We start from the raw sequence: 24,308 nt of genomic DNA on the forward strand, positions 1-24,308 counted from the left end.
CAACCTACATGACCCTTGACATAAAAAAACTCCTATAAAAACTGAAGCTGGGCTGAAAGATGGCGCGCATTTTTCGACTGTGCTCGCCCGAGTGCAGTTTTCTCGTGAGATTAAGAAAAAGCCGCCCAGATATCTGTCTTTGTACTATTTCCTGAACTCCAGAAATTGAAGAAACTAAATATCGGAACTCTAATCAGTTGTTGAGTCTTTATTTGACCCTTTTCTTCTTGAGTACAAAAAACAAACACACCCTCCCGCGACCCTGTACAGGATAAGCAGTGTGGATAATGACATGACATGACAAATATTTGTCCTATTGTGGCGGACATTACGACCATGCCTCTGACCCAGTAGGCATCCCGGGTGGGGGCGTATTCATGTGAATGTTGTGGGCGCCAATTTCTGATTGTCCTTCAGTTGTTGTTGGCAGTCTTGGAAAAAAGACGTGTTCGTAGTCAGTCGTGTGTACTCATTTCAACTGCCATACTGTCATCAATATTTGCACAACAGAGTACTGAGTTTCGAGATCCTCACTATAATAGTTCTCAAAATTATATTTCTTATCAATTTATCTTAGTTAAGGGATATTTTATTGACAATCTAATCTCAATCTACAAAGGCAGAAAAAAAATTGGTGGTGGGGGGGAGCAAATCTTTTTCTTCTTGGTAGGGACGGGTGTGAAATAATAGAGAAGCACTGCTAGTATATGCAGACTTTATATTCATACAATCTAGCAGCCCGAGTGAACCACAGCATTGTTGCAAGTTCGGTCGGAGAAACGGAAACGTCCCACTGCTGTTGCAGCGGCGGCTTCTCGGGACAGAGGCGGAAGTGACGTAGGAGCTGAGTCGCCAATGTGGCGTTAATTTAATTATTTTGTTATTTTTTGTATCAACCGAATTTAAATATTATATAAAATATATATTAAAATAGAACATCCATGGGTAAAACCAAACACAGAGGCAAAGAAAGATATTTGAAAAATACGCACTTGAAGCATGACGTCATTAGCAAGCGCGCAGCTTCCGAAGGGCCTCGACCACAAAATTAATTAACAACAAGAAAAGCAACAAGATATTGACATTTTTGAATGCCTTTTTCCTTTAAAAGCCTTAATTACATATATCCAGAGACATTGTTCCTGTTTTACTGTGTATTTTTATTTTATTTTATTTTATATTATACATTTTTTTCTACATTCATTACCCTTCGTTGTGAATTCTATTTAAGGATGAAAATGTATATGTTAGTTTAATACCTGAAGTGAACTTGTGATACTGTTGTACTGTCTATTCAAAATGTTCAATAAAGTTTGTTAAAAAAAAAAAAAAAAAGGGCCTCGACCACATCCACCGACCCGTCCACACCGAAACAAAAACACCCACCGCTAAATTCTTCTGATTTAGTGTAGAACTGACTGTAAATTTCTCACAGAATGTCCAGTGCTACTCTAAAGGACTACGACATAATTCATTAAGTCTTTGTGTCCCGATAACCTCATCTTCGCGCGTTGATGCTTTTCGGCGTAGTTAGCTTAGCTTCTTAGCTTATCTTGTTAGCTAGCTAGCCGCTGACGAAAAGAGGCACATGACTCATCGCCAAGCACAGATCAAGTGCGGATTTTTTGGAATTATTATTTGAAAATGTGCGAAAGAATGACACCCAAGGACAAAGAGGAACTTTGTGGAATAAAAGAAGAGAACGAAGCAGGTTTGTACACGTTTTACTGTCATTTGCTTTGTAAAGAACGACTTTCTATCGTTAAAAATATGCATCACAACATTAAGTTGTTTGGGGAAATCGTTCAAGGTTATTGCCGTTTTTTTTTTTAAATATTGCCTTTTACTTGCCGGGTTGCTGAACATTTGTTGATGCCAAATGAAATCAGTGCGGAAAACGTTTGCCAAAGAATAACCAATAGTGGGGGGTGAACTCCATGTTTTTCCCAGTATAAAATTTGAACTGATTATTTAACATTTTACATTTTCTGGTTTTTATATTTTGTTCAAGCAATTTCTTACTAAAAATGTGCACACTGCCGCGAAAAGGTAAATGGCGGTTGATCAATTTTAGTGAATAAAACACAAAATATTAAGTTTTTTTTTTAAAAATCAAGTACGTATTGGTATTATTTATTTATTAACTTTTTACTGGCTCGATCAATGAACCTCGGGTGGCCCTGCACTGTTCTGTGCACGTGTGCATAGTTTCACCTCATCCAAACAATTAAAATACATTGAATGCATCCACCCAAGGTTGCACGGATCTTATCAGTGAACAAGCGCATGCTGCAAGGAATCCATCTGCATCTTTGTCTTACTATGGGCTTAAAAAGGGAGTATGCCACAACCCCCTTTTCTACCAACAAGGCCAGGAACATTTATTTCCTGGTAATAAAGTTCCTGTGGCCCAGGTGGTTTGCATCTCCCCCACAAGTCAAAGTTCTTGATAATTTATGCAAATGTCAATGATGATGTATCAGTGGGAGGTCTTGTGTTCCTTTATTACTCATTACTGACACCCTATGGCTGTTAAGCATCATTGCAGTTCCAAAATAATTCAGTGAACTCTTAAAATATTATGGTGTATCTTAGTTGAATTATAATACATATTCCAGAAACGTTTGTGACTATGTCAGGAATGAAATCGGGCATCAGCTGCAACGTGCTTCCTTTTTAAATGCTCGTTGAGCACAGTTGTGCTGCGAAAGGGAGGTTTACATCGTAGGACGTAATTTTGTGAAATGCCCCCATGGTCCGGTCCAAGTTGGGGACCACGCATTGCTCCGTATGCGGCAGGCACAAGTAAAGGTAGCACGGTAGAAACAATATAAGACAAAGTCGACGCATGAGGTTTGACTTGACCAAACCAAATTTGTCTTTCTGTGTCCTGCAGACGTCAGTGAAAACGATTTTCTTTCTGTGAAAGAGGAGCCAGACTTGACTCACATCAAAAAGAAGGAGGAGGAGGAGATCAACAAGTCACCAGTGAACGTTCTCCCGATCAAGACTGAAGATGAAAACAAGGATGAGAGTGACGACAACAAAGGGGCGGAGCCTACAAGCAGCAGCTCAAGTCATCACGTGATAACAGAAGGTGATGAAGACCACTGGGGGCCATCACAAGTACATAATAAGGACACATTATCAGACGCTCATGACGATGATGATGATGATGATGATGGGCAAGCCAAAGGTGAAAGGGCATGTCACACTGACTCATTCACTTCAAAGCTGTCTTTAAAAGGGCACGGAAAAACTCACAGTGGTGAAAAACCTTTTTCTTGCTCGGTTTGTGGCAAAAGCTTCTCTCGAAAGTTTCATTTACCAATCCACACAAGAACACACAGTGGAGAAACATCTTTTACCTGCTCAGTATGTGGCAAAAGCTTCTCTCAAAAGTCTCATTTAGTAAGGCACACAAGAACGCACAGTGGAGAAAAACCTTTTTCTTGCTCAGTTTGCGGCAAAAGCTTCTCTCGGAAGTCTCATTTAGTAAGGCACACAGGAACGCACAGTGGAGAAAAACCTTTTTCTTGCTCAGTTTGTGGCAAAAGCTTCTCTCGGAAGTCTCATTTAGTAAGGCACACAAGAACGCACAGTGGAGAAAAACCTTTTTCTTGCTCAGTTTGTGGCAAAGGATTCTCTGAAAAGGGACATTTAACATATCACACAAGAAAGCACAGTGGAGAAAAACCTTTTTCTTGCTCAGTTTGTGGAAAGTGCTTCTCTCAAAAGTCAAGTTTAACAGAACACACAAGAACACACAGTGGAGAAAAACCTTTTTCTTGCTCAGTTTGTGGAAAATGCTTCTCACAAAAGTCAAGTTTAACAAGCCACACAAGAAAGCACACTGGAGAAAACCCTTTTCCCTGCTCAGTTTGTGGTAGACGCTTCTCTGTAAAGTCAAATTTAACTTGTCACACAAGAACACACACTGGAGAAAACCCTTTTTCTGCTCAATTTGTGGCAAGAGTTTCTCTCAAAAGTCGCATTTACGACGCCACACAAGAGCACACAGTGGAGACAAGCCATTCAGTTGCAGCGTTTGTGCAAAAAAATTCTTCACTCAACGTAGTGCTGAGAGACACGATTGTGCTGGTGAGAATTGCAGCAATCCTTGAAGCTTAAAAAAAGACAACAAAAAAATGAAGGAACTGACTCTTTGTGGTAAGATGTAAATTTAGATTTTGAATAAAATCTGAAAAATTTAATTTTGCAAAGCTCTTTTATTGGCACGAAGCCAATGGGGTCAGAGCCAGAATTATCAATGTGTTTGTGTGATGATTTTTTTGTGTGTTTACATCAAACATGTAAATAAAATTAATTGCCTTTGCCTGGAACAACATTTGTTAACATTATGCTTTTCAGTTTTCTTTTTAATCGTACCTAATGGAAAAGGTGTGAGAAGAAACAGTGCTTATGAAATCGGTGCCTTCCACAATCATCAATAAAATCACTTGTTCCACTTGCTCAACTGGCCTTCATTACGCTGTGTGAAAAGGTTAAAAACAGATAGAGAAGTTGAACGATAAAAAGAGCCAGAAGGAGAAACGCGAATAGTCTCAGTTTCTCTCAAAGGTTTTGGTATGTCAGGAGTTGGCAACTTGATGGCGACTGGAGTCAGCGCTGGTTTTCTCGCTGTGTTTGGCTGGCTCGTATATGAATGGTCCATTGAACATAACTCAAACTCTTCAAATATCCCCTCACATACATTTAATATTTCGCTTTCTGAATAAATTTCTGACTAGCTAAAACCACTTTCTAGGTTGAGCTCTATCAAGCGTTTGGGGTGTGCTTCTAAGCAGAATCTCACTTTGGAAAAACGTATCATTTTGTCAAATATACCAAATATTTTTGTTCATGCTATATTATGCTTTTTATACATTGGATTAGTTATATAATTAAATAGGGAAATATTAAAATTGGAAACCACATACAGACTTAATTCAATTAATAAGAAATATCGAAACATTTCATAAATATTGAACTCATTGAGAAGAGTCCCAGTATTGAAATAAATATTGAAATATAAAAAATACTTATGTATTAAATTAATTCAAGAACCCGACCCCGGATGAGCGGCAGAAAATGGCTGGATGGATGGAATAATTTAAATTGCATACATATTCAAATGAACAAATATGTTAAGAAATATTCAAGAATGAAATGAAAAAGTTTAAATTAATATTGATATAATGTTGCATATTATAATAATTGAATAAATATTGTAGTATTACATCAGCAAGCTTAAATATACATTGAAATACATTTTTAAAAAATTCATGTGTATTTTTAAATGGCCTAATATAGATATGGGAAGTAATTCTCTTTATGAAACTATGAAGGGACTGGAGCTCACAGAAGTGACCAGTCTTGGTTCTGAAGTTCGGATGTAACCAGATACTGCCCTGAGAGAATGGTGGGGGCAATTCTCTCGCCAGGTCAGTGACCTTTGAGGGTATGAGAGTAATTTAAGGTGGTCACGAGTAGACTGGTCGTATCAAACGGGGAGACGCATCTGCTCTCCCTCTGGGGGACTTTTGGAGGGAAATCCCGAAGACGAGCGGGATGGGAATGCATATGCAACAAGGGAAAATTAGAAATCCCTTTATTGTCATTGTACTCAAGTGTGCAACGAGATTAGAGGATATTATTAGATATTCATGTCCTATTTGGGCATTCCCTATAAGAAGGGAATGTCTGAGAGGGGGCTCGCACGTTTTTGGGGAGACTTCTTTTGACATCAGCATGTGACGAGAATAAAATCTTTCTTCTTTCTTTTGTTCTTTTTCATCACCAATCCAGCCTTGCTCGGCTGCCTCTCCGGAAGGCAGCAAGGACCCATACTCAAATATTGAAATAAGTATAGAATTGAATGAATAAACAACAAAGAAATAAATACCTCCTGGAAAATATTATTTATCAACATTCGTCAAAGCACAACATTTCGATCAGATTGAGTTCTTTCTTGCACATTCTTCAACAATCGTAATTTTTTTTACTTTTACTTTTTAAGTTACTTCAGTGCATTTCATACCTGTGCCTTCAAAGAAGTCCTACTTCGTCCTACTTGAATAAATCCCCATTAAAATACCATCATTTATGACACCACGGCTGGACAAATAATATCCAGAAACACACTCCCGCACCACTGAGTGAGTGTTGGACGATATAGCTTCTCTTGAAAGGTCCGACTTGAAAATGTCCTTGCAAGTGGATCTGCAATTAAATCCACAGGACCTTTTCAAACTTGTCTTTATCTTCGGGTTCATTGAATACCTCGATGGCCTCGGCTCCGGCATTGGTTCGCAAAAGGGCTATTTTTCTTTCGTCCGCTCTGTTTCCGACTCCCACGTCGGCAAGGTAGAGCAGGAATTGTTGCTTGAACTCGCGTCCACATTTACCGTCATTTTCAGCGCTTCTGGTGGCCTTACGGAGTCCATCTCGCGTCAGTCCTTTTCTTGACCCGCGACCTGGTACCATGTAACGTTCTGTCTTCTAAGAAGTCACGCAGGTAATGTGATGCTTCAAGCTTGTGTGTCTTTATTTACTGACTTGCATTCTCGTCTATGTGCAGACACACTTGTTCGTCTGGTAACCATTAATTGCACTCAATCACCTTTTTAAACTTGTTTGTGAAGCTTGTATCAGGCACTTGAATAAGATATTGTAATTAACGTAGACCCACCAAATTTTATATCTATATCTATATCAATTCCCAGACTGTTGTAAAAGCTTTCTTTGAATATAATCCAGACAGTGGCATCCTCACAGGCATTGCCCCCAGAAACAATTTTCCAACGTATACATTTCGTTGTGCCGATAATCACCACAATCCAGCAGTGTTTGTTCGCAATAATGTCTGAATGATATCCAGCTAATATGGCACAATGTTAGAATTTGGGTTTGCAAGATGGGCAAATTATTCCTGAATTAAAGAAAATGTAGTTCACTGAGTTCAAATATCTAACTGTTTAAAGATTATAAATTAAGCCCTGAGCTAATGCTCCAATTTTGACAGTTTTTTGGCAAATCTTCAAAGCAAACCAAATGAAATAGTAACCATTTATGATAAAAAAAATAAATAAATAAATAAAAATCCCAAACTAGAATTACGCTGATACCAAATTAAACCATTTTTTACGGGAAGAATAGGTGCTCTCCAAGACGTAGACAGCTCCAAGACCGCTGCAGTCTTCACCTCCTATTGTCTCCCGAAGGCCTCCCTCCACCTCCAGGCTGTGCCAACTCTGATTCTGTCAACTGGGCGAGGGTGTAGAGACAGTAAAACAATTGGGGGAGCTGTGGAGCAGAGCCCAAAATCAGTCGGGCCCCGTGTCCACAAACCCTCCGGCAGAGATGCACACAGAGCTACCTCTCCCGAGTGACCCGTCTCGTGAAATTTTGAAATTAAGTCACGTTCCCAAAACCGAAGAATTTGTAGTGGGTGTTGAAATATGATATTCTGATAGTGACGCGGAGTATTCAACATCCGTAATAGACGTCTGAACCCAGCCAACCGCCTCTACACACCGCTTTACCATGGGGCCTAGATCTTTAGTATGAAGACGCGCATCAATAGTCAATGTGATTTGTGGCTCAGCGAAAGTAAACAATTCATACCATTTCTGCTGCTCAGGGACAAGGCACGCATGCGAGGCAACGCCGGTAGACATAACACATATATAATCCTAATGTAAGATGAACTCCTGACTAAATTTGAATGAATGCATTTTGATAAACCAAATCATGTGTGCGATCATATGTACAGTGTACAATGTACTGGGTCAATTGGTGAATGGGTGGAGGTTGGATCAGGAACAGGGCATACCCACCGCGGGAGGATGGAGAACCAGGTTTCGGAGCTGCCCTCAGATGTTTCAGTTCAGCCAGTGGAATGGAGGAGAGCACCACATATGCTCCGCGGCCCCCTGTCATGGAATGGGGTACCAGCGGGTTGGTGTGAAGAGTGCGTTGGGAGTGGGTAACGGTGGCGCCCCCTGTGCTGGTTGAGCTCTGGGCGACAGGAATGGCACCGGACCAGAGATGGCACATTCCAGGAAGTGGCTCGGTATGGACTGCTCATCACCCAGTGACCCCGCAGCAAGAGCACACCCCACTCACAACCCCCGTTTATAAGCACCCCTACCTCTGTTACCGCAATCCCGACCTCGTTGACCGGCCGGGTACGGACAGCCAATCTGCTGTGGTGCCGCGTCACCCGAACCTTGCCTAGGAGCAGCAGAAGCGGAAGGCGCAGGTGCAATGGGAGCTGCATGCATTAGCTGCCCCACCCCTTTTTTTTCTTTTTTTTATTTTATAATTTTTAGCCCTCTTGGCCACCTGAACTTGCAAGTACAACAATTTTTAGTAACGCTCCTTAATCCAATCCCACATTTTCCTTTTCTGATGTTGTGCAAAATGATGTAAAAAAAATGTGTTCTCCTGAGACTGATTAGCATTTTTTCATTGATGGACTGTTTCACATGATGTCCGTAACCGGAAGGACACGCCCTAAGGACGGCCAACTGAAACAGCTGCGGAATGACGACATTATTGGATGGGATGCCGGAAGTCTCACTCCATTCACGTCTCGCCCTGGCCACATAGACCAGGCCTGTCTCCTCCGCTCCCCACCTGAAAGATACAGCAACATCGGCCCCAACGGGGCCAGAAATACTCTGATGCACGGCACGGCCAATCTCACCTTAGGTGTCCCCATTCAGCCGGTGACCGTCATGCTGGTCTGTAGGTCTGGCCTCGGCCTCAAGTAAGGACAGTTCCTGACAAGTAAATTTTGTCCCGCATGTAACTCTGTAATCCCCTCTACGAAGAACCTACCCTTGCGTTAAGTGAGTATTTTTCATAAAAACAGCGCCACCGCCCACTTAACTGAAATTAACCTCAAGTATCACCGCTGTGGTGCCGTATATTATGGAAAAGTCTTAACAATACAACAAAATTCTGCTCTATCCTGGACTGGGTGTGTGTTATCTATTCGTGCACCCAATGTGAATATTAAAACTGCGGAGCACATGAGCAGGCTAAAGCAACAACTATATCTTAATCTGTTTTCATGGAACCTAATTTAGAATATCTTTTATCTCCCTCCTTGTTGAGGAGAAACTCCGGGATGGGCGTGATGCGGCGCTATTTGAAGCGTTCTCCGACCTTCTGGTCACACCGGTCACATGTCACCTCAAACCTGTGGAGAGAACTGGAGGAGTGGCACTTGCCAGTGAGAAGGGGTAAATTACCTCCCTTCTGAAACGTTCAGTTTTGCATAAATTTTGTGTAATAACGTCAATCAATCATTCACTTGATGCTTGAATTTGATTAGTCCAATCTGTCTCCAATAACAATTTGAAAATCAGTACTTGGGAGTGCAAAAGGGATCCAGGTTGATCAGACCTGTCCGCCCATTGCATCCAACGTGCTGTTAGGGCTTGCCGGTGCCCTCAATCAGGTTTCTTTCCTGAGGCCCGTCCCTTAAACATTCACTCAAACCACTTAGACATACAAACACTTTTTCTGTCACACTTTCATTTACCAAAAAGATACTTTCCAATTCCACACAGAGACCCCTCCCTCGGCGCTAATTTAGCCTCAATTTAGCCAGCATATGCCAAAGTTTACCACTGTGCGTTTTTGGATTTTCCCATTCAGTCTCCGTGAAATCGCTTCTCCTGTTCCTCCTGGACTCAGCTGACGATCCTGCACCTGTGACGTCAAACAGCTCATAGATGCGGATGTTAGTCTGGTATTTCTGGAATGCTGTCTTGGCCCTTAAAAGTTGTCATGTCAGGGCTGGTGTCGCAAAGTCATAAAACATCTGTCGTCCACCTTTGTTACATTTGATACACATCAGTTAATAAATCAGCTGCCGAACTATTTAATCCAACTTTATACTTGGCAAACCTCTCATCAATTGCGAGACATCTCCTGTTCTAAAGATTTTCTTTAAACATGATCATAAAATGTTTCAATTAAAACCTATCCCAAAAACCTAATCCCTTTGTGTCATGGTCCGTTTTGTCCTGTCATGTTTTTGTTTTGTGTTTGCCCAGGTGGAGTGGGGGCGTTTCCTTCCAGCGCTTGTTCCTGTTCATGTCGTCATGGCTGGAGAGACGCGCCCACCAGCCACGCACCTGTCACTCGTCAAGTCATTGATTACTGCACTATTTAAACACTCCACGCTGACTACTCAGCGTCGGAATATTCATCTTGCTCATGCTCATGTCCCAAGTTGTGAATTCTAGACACCTTGTTATTGCATTCCGCGTACCTTGTTCCCGTTCATTGTTTGTGTTTCCGTTTGCATTTATTGATCTTCTCGGTTGAGATCAATTGGTTGCCCTTGCCCTTCTGCGGTAAGCCATTTTTGTTCATTTTGTTCCTTGCCTTTTGCAAGCCTTTTTCGTTCCCGTCGTTATTCCCCTGGTGTCAGTTTTTCCACCAGCGTCTTTCGTTGCACTTTGTCGGTATTGCGTATGATTATATATCTTCTATATATTGTCCGCACCCCAGCCACGCCTCCCCATCTCCAACCCTCACAAACAGCTACCGTCCATCGGCCACTCGACCCCCATCTTTCCAACCTCATATCTGCAACTCCCCCTGCTCATCCAACTGCTCCCACCACTTTCCCCACACTCTTCACCCTACTTGCTTTGACTTTTTTCTTTCAATTTCCTCATCAACTCAGAGTTCCCAATAGTCACATTTCGTACGTCCGCAAGACACATGCTCAATGAAGCCTTTGTGTTTCGGTTTCATATACTTTTTATCTCAAGTAATTTCATCGCCAATCCTCTCCTTAATTGCTAATCATCCCCTGAAATTTTTATACCAATCATAATTTTACACTCCCACCATTTCCCCATTTTTAATCAACTACGACTCAAGCAGTGTGGAACTCTCATCGGAGCAAGGTCCATCCTATCACAGATTTTCTGTGTTTTGGATTCTTCTCTCTGTACTACCAAAATATCCACAACTTCATTATTTATCCACTCCAACCAATCAAGCAGTTTTATCTTATCACCGTTAGGTTTCCCCCTGTTCTGCTTCAGGCTTGCATTCACTCACACGATCGCTTGAACTTTCACACGATATATTGTATGCACCACACGTTACTTTAAGCATGTTTTGTTGTGAGTGTGGGACGCAAACCCCACTCTCTCCTTTTTATCATCACTCACCAGACGTTAACACTCTACTTTCTCACACACCCCCTAACATTAAACCAATTGAGCATCATAAGACAGACCCGAGAATTATAAACATGAGACACAACAACCCAGTTGAACGCAGCACAGCAAGGGCCACAAATTGCCACGGGACACACACAACGTATAGACAATTGCACAACAAATACACGTCACAATTAACACACAGACAACAGCACAAACACAGAACAGAGCAAGTGAACCACATTGGAACACCCCGAAATCAAGAAACTGTCAACAATATTGGAACACCTTAAAATCTATTCTATATTCCAGCAACCGGAAGGAGGTTTTCTTTGTCAAAGATCATGTAGGTTGAATCGGTCGTCCTTGCTCCCTCCCCCGGCCCACGTTCCACGTCCAAGGCTGACCTTCTCAGGCAGGCGGCAGTCTCTCCGTCTCTCCTTCCCCTGTAATCTCGTCGGTGTACAGATTGTGTGGCGTATGTTTTCCCAGATCAGATTATGTTTTTGGGGTGTTCTTGATAGCGTCCCTGTGACGTCCTCCCCGGCCCAACTTGATATGTTTGTATCTTCTATGGCCTATGTGGAGAATGTGTTTTGTCGTATTTGTCCATGAAGTGCTATCTGGTTTGTCATCAGTTTGACCTGAGCAGACTGAATCTCTTTCTTCTGAATGAAAGTGTGGGTCATGAAAATACTATGTGTGCAAATTTGAGGTCTTACATTTAAACAAAGAAATAGAAATTTAGCATATGAGAATAATATAATGAATCAGTAAACACCATGACTACAATCCCAGTCAATCTTATCTATGCACTGTACTTCTACTTTCATTTGAAAAACGCTTTTGTTTCATCAATGTTGAACATATTCAGTAAATATGAACCTGCTAAATTAAATAATTAACCTTCTGTCCCATAAGTGTTTAAAATAATGTCAGCAATCGTAATACAATCCTTCACTATTAATTACATAACGCCTACAATAAAGCATAACTTTAACTCTATTGATGAAAGTAAAGTTTAATTTAGGCTATTCAGTAACTCAGTGGTGGGCCTTCAAGGCCGTCTCTGCTAGCCAAACATAATCAATAATGAAAAATAAAAATCATAATCGGCGCATTGGTGTCATATTATAGCTGAGCGTTGTATTTTGAGGTGAGAGTTTTGAATCCAATCGGAATTCCGCTCGCTCGTGTTGCTGGGCAGGTTTCACAATACGAGGAGCGCGCATTATGCATTCCGAGGCCTTAAGATGCCATTGTACGGGCATCGCTTCTGTCAAAGTCAATGAGCTTTCATATTTGTTAGACGGTTGCGATAGCCAATCAGATCACGAGTTGGTTACAATGAGCCTTCTCGCTGACCTTACGCTGAGGGTGATGAACGCGTTTTGTGATTGGATACTCACTCATGAGGGGGCGGCGCTATGCCGAATCAACACACCCGAAAGTCGTAATTGGCGGCCGTTGGAAAATCTAAAATATATTCTTGCTTTTTTTTAAACCACAATGGCCAAAGGAGGGAAAAGCATGGATTTAATTGCAGATACACTTGCAAGGACATTTTCAAGTATGACCTTTCAAGAGAAGCTATATCGTCCAACACTCACTCAGTGGTGCGTAAGTGTGTTTCTGGATATTATTTGTCCAGCTGTGGTGTCATAAATGATGGTATTTTGATGGGGATTTATTCAAGTAGGACAAAGAAGGACTTCACTGAAGGCACAGGTATGAAATGCACTGAAGTAACTTAAAAGTTAAAAGTAAAAAACTTACGATTGTTTAAGAATGTGCAAGAAAGAACTCAATCTGATCGAAATGTTGTGCTTTGACAAATGTTGAAAATAATGATATTTTCCAGGAGGTATATATTTTTTGTTGCTTATTCATCCAATTCTATACTTATTTCAATATTTGAGTATTATTTTTCTTTCAATATGTAGTATATTTTGTCTTTGAAGTGTGGGTCCTTGCTGCCTTCTGAGAGGCAGCCGAGCAAGGCTGGATTGGTGATGGAAAACAACTGGTTCGAAAAAGATGTTTTTCTCGTCACATGCTGATGTCAAAAGAAGTCTCCCCAAAAACGTGTGCGTGTGTGCGCTCCGTACACGTGCGAGCCCCCTCTCAGACATTCCCTTCTCATAGGGAATGCCCAAATAGGACATGAATATCTAATTTCCCTTGTTGCATATGCATTCCCATCCCGCTAGTCTTCGGGATTTCCCTCCAAAAGTCCCCCAGAGGGAGAGCAGATGCGTCTCCCCGTTGATACGACCAGTCTACTCGTGACCACCTTAAATTACTTCCATACCCTCGCCAGGTCACTGACCTGGCGAGAGAATTGCCCCCACCATAAACAATGCTCAGGCCTATTTTCTCTCAGGGCAGTATCTGGTTACATCGGAACTTCAGAACCAAGACTGGTCACTTCTGTGAGCTCCAGTCCCTTCATAGTTTCATAAAGAGAATTACATCCCATATCTAAATTCGGCCATTTAAAAATACACAACTTTTTTTTTCATTTATTTCAATTTATATTTAAGCTTGTATATGTAATAATACAATATTTATTCAATTATTTTAATATGTAAAATTCTCAACAATTTAAACCTTTTGATTTCACACTTGAAAATTTCTTAACAAATTTGTTCTTTTGAATTTGGATGCAATTTAAATTATTCCATCCATCCAGGCATTTTGTGCCGCTCATCCGGGGTCGGGTTATTGAATTAATTAAATACATAAGTATTTTTTACATTTCAATATTTATTTCAAGATTAGGACTCTTCTCAATGAGCTCAATATTTATAAAATGTTTCCATATTTCTTATTAATTGAATTAGGTCTGTATGTGGCTGCCAATTTTAATATTTCCCTATTTCATTATAAAAATTATATAAAAAATATAATAGAGCATGAACAAAAATATTTAGTATATTTGACAAAATGATAAGTTTTTTCCGAAGTAAGATTCTGCTTAGCAACAAGCCCCAAACGCTTGATAGAGCTCAACCTGGAAAGAGGTTTTAGCTAGTCAGAAATTTATTCAGAAAGCGAAATATTAAATGTATGTGAGGGGATATTTGAAGAGTTTGAGTTTTGTTCAATGGACCATACATATACGAGCCAGCCAAACACAACGAGAAAACCAGCGCTGACTCCAGTCGCCATAAAGTTGCCAACTCCTGACAAATCAAAACCTTTGAGAGAAACCGGGACTATTCGCGTTTCTCTTTCTTGTTCTTTTTCGAGTTTAGTTTTTCACCTTTTCACGGCGTAATGAAGGCCAGTTGAGCAAGTGGAACAAGTAATTTTATTGATGATTGTGGAAGGCAACGATTTCATAAGCAGTTTGTTCTCACACCTTTTCCATTAAGTACGTTTAAAAAGAAAACTGAAAAACATAATGTTAACAAATGTTATTCCAGGCAAAGGCAATTAATTTCATTTACATCTTGATGTAAAATCACATAAAAAAAGATCATCATCACACAAACACATTGATAATTCTGGCTCTGATCCCATTGGCTTCATGTCAATAAAAGAGCTTTGCAAAATTACATTTTTCATATTTTATTCAAAATCACATTTACATCTTACCACTAAGAGTCAGTTCCTTCAGTTTTTTGTTTTCTTTTTTTTAAGCTTCAAGGATCACTGCTTTTCTCACCAGCACAATTGTGTCTCTCAGCACTACGTTTAGTGAAGAATTTTTTAGCGCAAACGCTGCAACTGAATGGCTTGTCTCCACTGTGTGTTCTTGAGTGGCGTCGTAAACTCCACTTTACAGAGAAGCTTTTGCCACAAACTGAGCAGGAAAAAGGTTTTTCTCCACTGTGCGTTCTTGTGTGATATGTTAAACTTGAATTTTGAGAGAAGCTTTTACCACAAACTGAGCATGAAAAAGGTTTTTCTCCAGTGTGTAATCGTGTATGTGTTTTTAAATTTTTCTTAAAAGAAAAGCTTTTGCCACAAACGGAGCATGAATAAGGTTTTTCTCCAGTGTGTGTTCTTGTGTGTTTCATTAAATTTGACTTTACAGAAAAGCTTTTGCCACAAACTGAGCAGGAAAAAGGGTTTTCTCCACTGTGTTTTCTTGTGTGTTCTGTTAAACTTGCCTTTTGAGAGAAGCATTTTCCACAAACTGAGCATGAAAAAGGTTTTTCTCCACTGTGTGTTCTTGTGTGCCTTGTTAATTGTGACTTTTGAGAGAAGCATTTTCCACAAACGGAGCATGAATAAGGTTTTTCTCCAGTGTGTGTTCTTGTGTGTTTCATTAAATTTGACTTTACAGAGAAGCTTTTGCCACAAACTGAGCAGGAAAAAGATTTTTCACCACTGTGTGTTTTTCTGTGCCCTTTTAAAGACAGCTTTGAAGTGAATGAGTCAGTGTGACGTGCCCTTTCACCGTTGGCTTGCCCATCATCATCATCGTCATGAGCATCTGATAATGTGTCCTCATTTTGTGCTTGTGATGGCCCCCAGTGGTCTTCATCACCTTCTGTTGTCACGTGATGACTTGAACTGCTGCTTGTAGGCTCCGCCCCTCTGTTGTCCTCACTCTCATACTTGTTTTCATCGTCAGTCTTTATATGGACAACGTTCAGTGGTGACTTGTTGATCTCCTCCTCCTCCTTTTTGATGTGAGTCAAGTCTGGCTCCTCTTTCACAGAACGGAGATCGTTTTCACTGACGTCTGCAGGACACAAAAAGACAAACACACATTTAATATGGTCAAGTCAAAGGTCAGGCGGCGACTTTGTCTTATATTGTTTCTACCGTGCTACCTTGACTTGTGCCCGCTGCACACGGAGCAATGCGTGCGACCCCAACTTGGACCGGACCATGGGGGCATTTCACAAAATTACGTCCGACGATGTAAACCTCCCTTTGGCAGCACAGCTGTGATAAACGAGCATTTAAAAAGGAAGCATGTTGCGGCTGATGCCCGATTTCATTCCTGACATGGTCACAGACGTTTCTGGAAGCGAGCTGAAGTTAGCACACACAGGCTATTGTGTGCGTCTGATGGAACACCTGTTGTGGGACCCTAACTTATTGATGGGGACCACTGGGGGCCATCGCAACATAATTACATCGATAAAATAGGAATCCTTCAAGTGAAATATGTTTAAAAGTATTTCTTTTTTAATTTAGAGATAGTTTCATCGTGGGTACTTTTTGCTTCCATTATATTTTGGATACCAAAAAGAATTAAAGGGGCGCTGGAATCAGAGTCGCTATTTATTGCATGATTTACGTTTGTTTGTTTTTTTGCCCAAAATAACATTTAGCCCGCTATTACGTTCCAACATTCCCCTTTTTACTTTTTTATAAAATTTCTGTTTCTAAATACATTTTAAAACAAAATTAACGTTCGAAGAGTCAAAACCCCTACACATAAATTAAGCAACAACACTTTCACTCGAACTTTTATGTTGACATATTTGAATAATGACTGTATATTTTAAAGTTATCCAATATGTATTAAAATTCGACTAAGATACACCAAAATATTATGAGTTCACTGAATTATTTTGTAACCGCAATGATGTATAACAGCCAGAGGGTGTCAGTAATGAGTAACAAAGTAACACAACACCTCCCATTGTTCTGTCATCATTGTCATTTGCATAAATTATCAAGAACTTTGAGTTGTGGGGTAGATGCAAACCACCTGGGCCACAGGAACTTTATTACCAGGAACTAAATGTTCCTGGGCTTGTTGGTCGAAAAGGGGGTTGTGGCCTTCTCCCTTTTTAAGCCCATATGTCAGGTTCGCCAATTTGACATATAGGGTTCATAGCTGGAAGGAGAGAGAGATGCAGCCCAAGTGGCTACAGAAAGGTTAAAGTTTATTTGACAACTTTATCTCTCCTCTGTTCCCCGATGCTTTTCACACATTCCCTTTTATAACATCGGGAAATCAGATTACACTTCAAGAAATCAGATTACACTCAGGGGTGGTACAGTTCGTCTTCTTAAAAGCTGGTTTAGTCCGGTTTATCATTGGCGTGCCGCCATGGGTCGCAGCTGACTTTGTCGTCAACATCTTCTATCAGGACCCAGCACGATGCTGTTTGCGTCAGACTTTGGGGCCAACTTCTTCTTATCAGGGCTCATCACGGTGTTGTTTACTTCATCGGCACTTCTGAAGAAGTGCCACCGCCCTGCCACACTCAAACTGTAAACACTCAAGCATAGTTCACTCTATTAAACTGCAACATGTTTTATGCACTACATATTAAAATAAGCTGCGTCACGGCAAATGTATAATAACCTCTTAATATTATTCTAACACCATAGTAAGCCAAAGATGCAGATGCATTCCTTGCAGCATGCGCTTGTTCACTGATGAGATCCGTGCAACCTTGGATGGATGCATTTAATGTATTTTAAATGTTTGGATGGGGTGAAACTACGCACACGTGCATAAAACAGTGCTGGGCCACCCAAGGTTTATTGACCGAGGCAGTACAAAGTTAATAAATAAGACCAATACGTACTTGATTTTTTAAAATAACTTAATATTTTGTGTTTTATCCACTAAAATTGATCATCCGCCATTGATGTTTTTGCCGCAGTGTGCACATTTTTTAGAGTCAGGCAGAATTCCTTCCGTAAGGAATTGCTTTAACAAGATATAAAAACCAGAAAATGTAAAATGTTAAATAATCAGTTCAAATTTTATACTGGAAAAAACATGGAGTTCACCCCCCACTATTGTTTTTTCTTTGGCATTTATTTCCTGCACTGATTTTATTTGGCATCAACAAATGTTCAGCAGATCTGCAAATAAAAGGCAAGATTAAAAAATAAAACGGCAATAACCTTGAACGATTTCCCCAAACAACTTAATGTTGTGATGCATATGTTTAACGATAGAAAGTCGTTCTTGACAAAGCAAATGAGAGTAAGACGTGGACAAACCTGCTTCCTGTCGCACAACACGAGGCTGCTTGCAACCTTCGCCCAGAAGTTGAAGATGTTGCTCGTTCTCTTCTTTTATTCCCCAAAGTTCCTCTTTGTACTTGGGTGTCGTTCTTGCACACATTTTCAAATGATAATTCCAAAAAATCCGCACTTGATCTCTGCTTGGCGATGAGTCATGTGCCTCTTTTCGTTAGCGGCTAGCTAGCTAGCAAGCTAAGCTAACTACGCCGAAAAGCATCAACGCGCAAAAATGAAGTTATCGGGACACAAAGGCTTAACGAATTATGTCGTAGTCCTTTCGAGTAGCACTGGACATCCTATGAGAAAATTACAGTCAGTTCCACACTAAATCAGAAGAATTTAGCGGTGGACTGCTTTTGTTCCGGTGTGGACGGGTCAGTGGATGTGGTCGAGGTCCTTCGGAAGCTGCGCGCTTGCTTATGACGTCATGATTTAACCACGCATTTTTTCAAATATATTTCTTTGCCTCTGTGTTTGTTTTTACACTAGGCTGTTCTATTTTAATATATATTTTATATAATATTTTAATTCGGTTGATAGAAAAAAATAACAAAATAACTAAATTAACGCCACATTGGCGAGTCAGCTCTTACGTCACTTCCGCCTTCGTCCCGAGAAGCCGCTGCTGCTCCAGCAGTGGGACGTTTACGTTTCTCCGACCAAATTTGCAACAATGCTGTGGTTCACTCGGGCTGCATGAATATAATGTCTGCATATACTAACAGTGGTTCTCAATTATTTCACGCCCGCTCCTACCAAGAAGAAAAAGATTCGCGCCCCCCAACCACCATTATATTTTTGTCTGAGTGTACTGTTGGAATTTATCTTTAAATCAATGTTAGAATTTAATTTTAAACCAATGTAAACTCAAATTAATAATCTGACTCCAATTTGTGACTTTACCCAACTCTCACTCATCCAACAATATGCGCACTCGTTCTGCAATAGAAAGGTATCAGGAAGCCGGCATTTTCACACACGAGTGGATTTATTCCTAACACACAAATCTACAACTTGAGCTTGTGTCCCTCTCAATACAGCTCTCTTTGTCTTCGCTGTTCAGCATTAATTTATAGACACAATATGCAAATGACACAGAGACAAAGGCATCCTGGCATGATTCTATTGGCTATGTGTATGCTGCAGTTAACTTTAGCTTGCTTCTCTTGGTCTTTCTTCAAGTGGTGGCCCCTCCTGCTTGTGGCTGAAGGGTCCAGTTTCTTGTCGACCCTTCCCCCTCGAGGTATCTGTCTGCGCCAGGCACCGACCTAAAACCTCCCAAACCTCACATTCTTTCACTTTCTTTGTCCAGCTTCACCAGCCACACACACAGCATTCCACAGAATAACAGTGACACAAGATGCAGGACATCGAATAAAACTAGCCAGGTTTAAACTCTTCCACTCCTTTAGTACTGATGTTAGATTGTCAATAAAATATCCCTTAACTAAGCTAAATTGAGAAGAAATATAATTTTGAGAACAGTTATAGTGAGGATCTTGAAACTCAGTACTCTGTTGTGCAAATATTGATGAGATGACAAATATTTGGCATGTTTTTGTTGGAGTTGAGTCACCGTGGAAATGAGAACTAGTTAGTAAATCAACCTTTAAAAGCCAAACTTCCTCCAATGCGTGTTCGTTTTTTGTGCTCAAGAAGAAAAGGGTCAAATAAAGACTCAACAACTGATTAGAGTTCAGATATTTAGTTTCTTCAATTTCTGGAGTTCAGGAAATAGTACAAAGACAGATATCTGGGCAGCTTTTTCTTCATCTCACGAGAAAACTGCACTCGGGCGAGCACAGTCGAAAAATGTGCGCCATCTTTCAGCCCAGCTTCAGTTTTTATAGGAGTTTTTTATGTCAAGGGTAATGTAGGTTGAATTGGTCGTCCTCGCTCCCTCCCACGGCACGGGTCCACGTCCAAGGGAAGGTCCTGCCCAGGTTAGTCATCGTCTGGGTAGTTGATGATGGTCGATTCCTGTCTGGTCCCGTCGACTGGCACGCCAAGGCTGGCCTTCTCCGGCGGGCAGTCTCTCCGTCTCTCTCCTCGCAGGCATTCCTCTGTAATCTTGTCGGTGTGCGCTTGTGTATGTCCAAGTGTCTGTGCGTGTATGAGCATGTGTATGTGCAGGTGTAAGTATATGTCTGTGTGTGTTGTTGGAGTTTTTACCTTTAAATGTACCAAAAGTTTACCAAAATAGTTTGAATTAATTATCTGACTCCATTAATGGTTAACCAAACACAAGCTCCATTCATCCAACAATTATGCGCGCTCGTTTTGAGAGAAAGATGACCAGGATGCCGGCAACTTCACACAGGAGTGGATTTATTCTTAACAGGAGATCTAGTACAAAGTCTGAGAGGCCCGGTTACAGCAACCAACAGGAAAAAACAACGCCCCCCACTAAATTGCCCAGGATCATTTATACATTACAGCAAACAAAGCCAAGACTTCCTACTCTTCCCCTATTGGCTATGTGTCATCTGCAGTTAACTTTAGCTTTCTCTTAGTGGACGTCTTCTGCCCGCAAGGTGACGTGTCGGCTCTTCCCACGGTGCGCGCCATGGCAGTTGTGCGCTCCACTGCCGATGAACCACTGGATCTGTTATTCTGCTCTCACGGTCGACCGTGTGACCATCTCAAACAACAACAGCCGGGTGGCCTTGATCGAAGTCCGGGACCCTTCGCGTCTGCACACTCAGTTCTCCGACGTGCGGCTCATCCTGCACAAAATATCTGCCACCCATGCATTTCACACAGCCTGGCCTGACCTTTTCTCATGCATTGATTTAAAGCCCAATCAGTATATATCTTTATTGCATTAAACTGAATACATGTCACTTGTAGTCAAGCTTATAAAATCCTTTAATCCCTCTCATGGCCTCAGCTAACTGAGGCCATCACCCCCGCCAAAATAATAAGAGAAAAATAATAACAGTAAAAAATAAAATATGTGCAATGATATATAAAATTTTAATCCCTCTCATGGCCTCCGACAACTGAGGCCATCATCCCCACAAAAATAAGAATAGAAAAAATGTAAAAACAGTAAAGAGTAAAACTATAAGATGATATATAAAAGTTTTATTCCCTCTCCTGGCCTCAGACAACTGAGGCCATTACCACTTACTCTGCTGCACCCTATGGACCTGCTGGCTGCCAGAGGAACCGGCTATGGGTCCGACACGGGTATCATCATGTACTTGCCACCCGGTCGCAACGGGCCCAAGGTGCGCTCGAGGGTTTTAACTGTAAGAGATCTGATACAAGGTATACAACAACATCCGCAAAGCACCATAATTAGCTGTAAATACTGCCACTGAGATTAATATAGAGCTAATCAGACCTGTCCATTTAGCAAAGACATTCAACCATCCTGACCATATTTCCGAATCTACACCTGAATGTTCTTTCATCCTCTTGTTCAAAGTTTGCAAACCTTCCAATGCCTTGGTGAGACGCCCATCCGGTGCCGTGTTGTTTGGGATGAAACTACAACATTGATCCCGAAATATCCCGCACACTCCTTGTTTTTCAGCCAATAACCTATCTAAAGCAATCCTATTTTGAAACATTATTAATAAAGTTTTTGACAATTGTTTATGTACCGCCTCTAATTGATCCCAATTTAACTGGTCCAAATCTACAGGTGTCACACTCACCGCCATAATTAAAGTCACCAGGGCACACCTGCCAGAGGCATTGGTCGGCAGCCTGTCGTATAGAAATTTTCCACCATAACACAACCAGACGTCTGCACGGGAAAGCGGGGGTCCTGCTGGAAGAGACACATTCGTTTCACACCAATCCCACGGTATTTGTCCAATTGTGTGTCCTGCTCCATTCAACTTCAAACACGTAAAATTGTGTGATTGAATAATTCCGCATATATACCAACCTCGGGGTCTTGGTCACAAATTTTATAAAACAATATCACCTGTGCGTCTGTCAACCTATCCGAGCTGTCCTCCCGTTCCTCGTACATGACCGTCTGGTTGCAGTGGTTGCAATTTTTGTCTCCCCTCCGTCTGTCTAAAAAACAGTATCATAGATTAGAAGCAAACATACTAAAAGCGTAGAAAGCAAGCCTCTCATTCAGAAACAATAAAAAAAAGGACAGCCGTGTCCATTTTTATGTTTGATTTGTATGTGTTTCAATTGGTCAGTATCTCCCCCTCTCTTGACCTGCCCATCCGGGCGGTCAACCTTCAGGCTCACCATAGCGGGGAAAGAACTCCGGTGCGGGTCGAAGTTGTGTGTGCCCTTGCAGTGTTTTGCAGTTTTCTCGTGACAACTCTGTTGCTCGACAAATCTTCATGCGTTTTTCTAATGCCAGATTGTCTTCTCTCAGCAGTCTTTCCCTCAGCGCATTGTCGTTTGTGCCACACACGATTCTATCTTTTATCAATGAGTCTCTCAGCTGCTCAAAATTGAAGGTGCTGGCCAAAACTCTCAATTCACTAACGTACTTGTCCACATTTTCGCCCGGTGTCTGATCTCTCATGAAGAATCTGTATCTCTCCACAGTCTCGTTTAACTTAGGGTTACAATGTTCGTCGAATTTTCTCATCATCTCCCTCACGGTAGTTCTTGCCGACACATCATCCATCAACAACGTGTTCAACAGTTCTCTACCTTCTTCGCCTATGATGTAATGAAACAGCTTGCATTTCGTGGATTCCTCCGAGTCCGGCATTGTCAGGTCCACATACAATGTGAATTCCTCTTTCCACGCTTTCCACGTCTTCGTCAAATTGTTTGAATCCAAAGCCAGAATCGGCGGCGGTCGCAGTCCTTCCATCGTAGCGACTGTCCGTAGTTAGCTTCCGTGCTAACAAGCTAGCGATCCTTTCAACACTCTCTTCCCGTCGCCAGTTATGACTCACGCGCTGCCACCATGTTTCACTCTGTCCTTTTTCTCATACAGAGTGGACGGTTAAAGCATTTACTTGCTTACTTCACTTTTATTAACTTCTTAACTTTTGCAGTTTTTTTTTTTTTTCTTAACTTTTGCAGTACAGTACGTTACTTCAGTCTGTTGACATAGGGAAAACGTCACTTCCTCCTTCTCTCGTCCGTCACTGTAATCGGCCCCTAAGCAACATAACATAACTAACAATAATATTGTTACAGTAACCATTAAAAAAAAGTATAGTCACCATAAAATTATTTTTTAAAAAACGTATCGTAAACATACTAAAGCTGTTGCTTTATGTTATTTACAAAGAATTTTTGTTTAAAATTCCCCTGGCTGTTCTTTTTGTCTTTTCTATATTATGTACGTATTAATAACTGTGTTTGGTTTGCTGATGTTAATAAGGTTTTTTACAAAAACCGTATGAGTAAATATTTATCATCTCATCAATATTTGCAGAACAGAGTACTGAGTTTCGAGATCCTCACAATAATAGTTCTCAAAATCATATTTCTTAGGAATTTAGCTTCGTTAAGGGATATTTTATTGACAAGCTAACATCACTATACAAAGACAAAAAAAATTTGGTGGTGGGGGGGAGCGAATCTTTTTCCTCTTGGTAGGGGTGGGCGTGAAATAATTGAGAAGCACTGCTAGTATATGCAGAAATTATATTCATACAATCTTGCAGCCCGAGTGAACCACAGCATTGTTGCAAGTTCGGTAGGAGAAACGGAAACGTCCCACTGCTGTAGAAGCAGCGGCTTCTCGGGGCATAGGCGGAAGTGACGTAAGAGCTGACTCGCCAATGTGGCGTTAATTTAGTTATTTTGCAAAAAAAAATTATCGACCCAATTAAAATATTATATAAAATATATATTAAAATAGAACAGCCAGGGGTAAAACAAACACAGAGTCAAAGAAATATATTTGAAAAATACGTGCTTAAAGCATGACGTCATTACCTAGCGCGCAGCTTCCGAAGGACCTCGACCAGATCCACCGACTCCTCCACACCGGAACAAAAACAGCCACCGCTAAATTCTTCTGATTTAGTGTGGAACTGACTGTAATTTTCTCATAGGATGTCCAGTGCTACTCTAAAGGACTACGACATAATTAATTAAGTCTTTGTGTCCCGATAACCTCATCTTCGCGCGTTGATGCTTTTCGGCGTAGTTAGCTTAGCTTGTTAGCTAGCTAGCCGCTAACGAAAAGAGACACATGACTCATCGTCAAGC

At 41.0% G+C, this 24,308-nt stretch overlaps 1 protein-coding gene and 1 long non-coding RNA gene across 2 annotated transcripts in view; both read right to left on the reverse strand.

Moving 5' to 3' along the window:
- Window positions 1-14,490: 14,490 nt before the first annotated feature.
- The window catches only part of LOC148342112 (uncharacterized), a 30,487-nt gene continuing 20,669 nt past the window's right edge, over window positions 14,491-24,308 (reverse strand). Inside the window, exon 3 of the mRNA XM_088286629.1 lies at window positions 14,491-15,507. Coding sequence (XP_088142755.1) covers window positions 14,843-15,507 — 665 coding nt within the window. The 3' untranslated portion in view covers window positions 14,491-14,842. The remainder of the gene's footprint in view (window positions 15,508-24,308) is intronic.
- LOC148342113 (uncharacterized) lies at window positions 20,461-23,212 on the reverse strand. Its single transcript, XR_015840219.1, has 2 exons — window positions 22,788-23,212; window positions 20,461-22,184 (listed from the first exon to the last, which is right to left on the reverse strand). It is a non-coding gene; the product is annotated as an uncharacterized LOC148342113 (long non-coding RNA).

This window comes from Idiotropiscis lumnitzeri, chromosome 2 (genome assembly GCF_059441095.1).
Source record: "Idiotropiscis lumnitzeri isolate Australia: NSW breed Sydney's pygmy pipehorse chromosome 2, RoL_Ilum_1.0, whole genome shotgun sequence".
Classification (NCBI taxonomy): Eukaryota; Metazoa; Chordata; class Actinopteri; order Syngnathiformes; family Syngnathidae; genus Idiotropiscis; species Idiotropiscis lumnitzeri.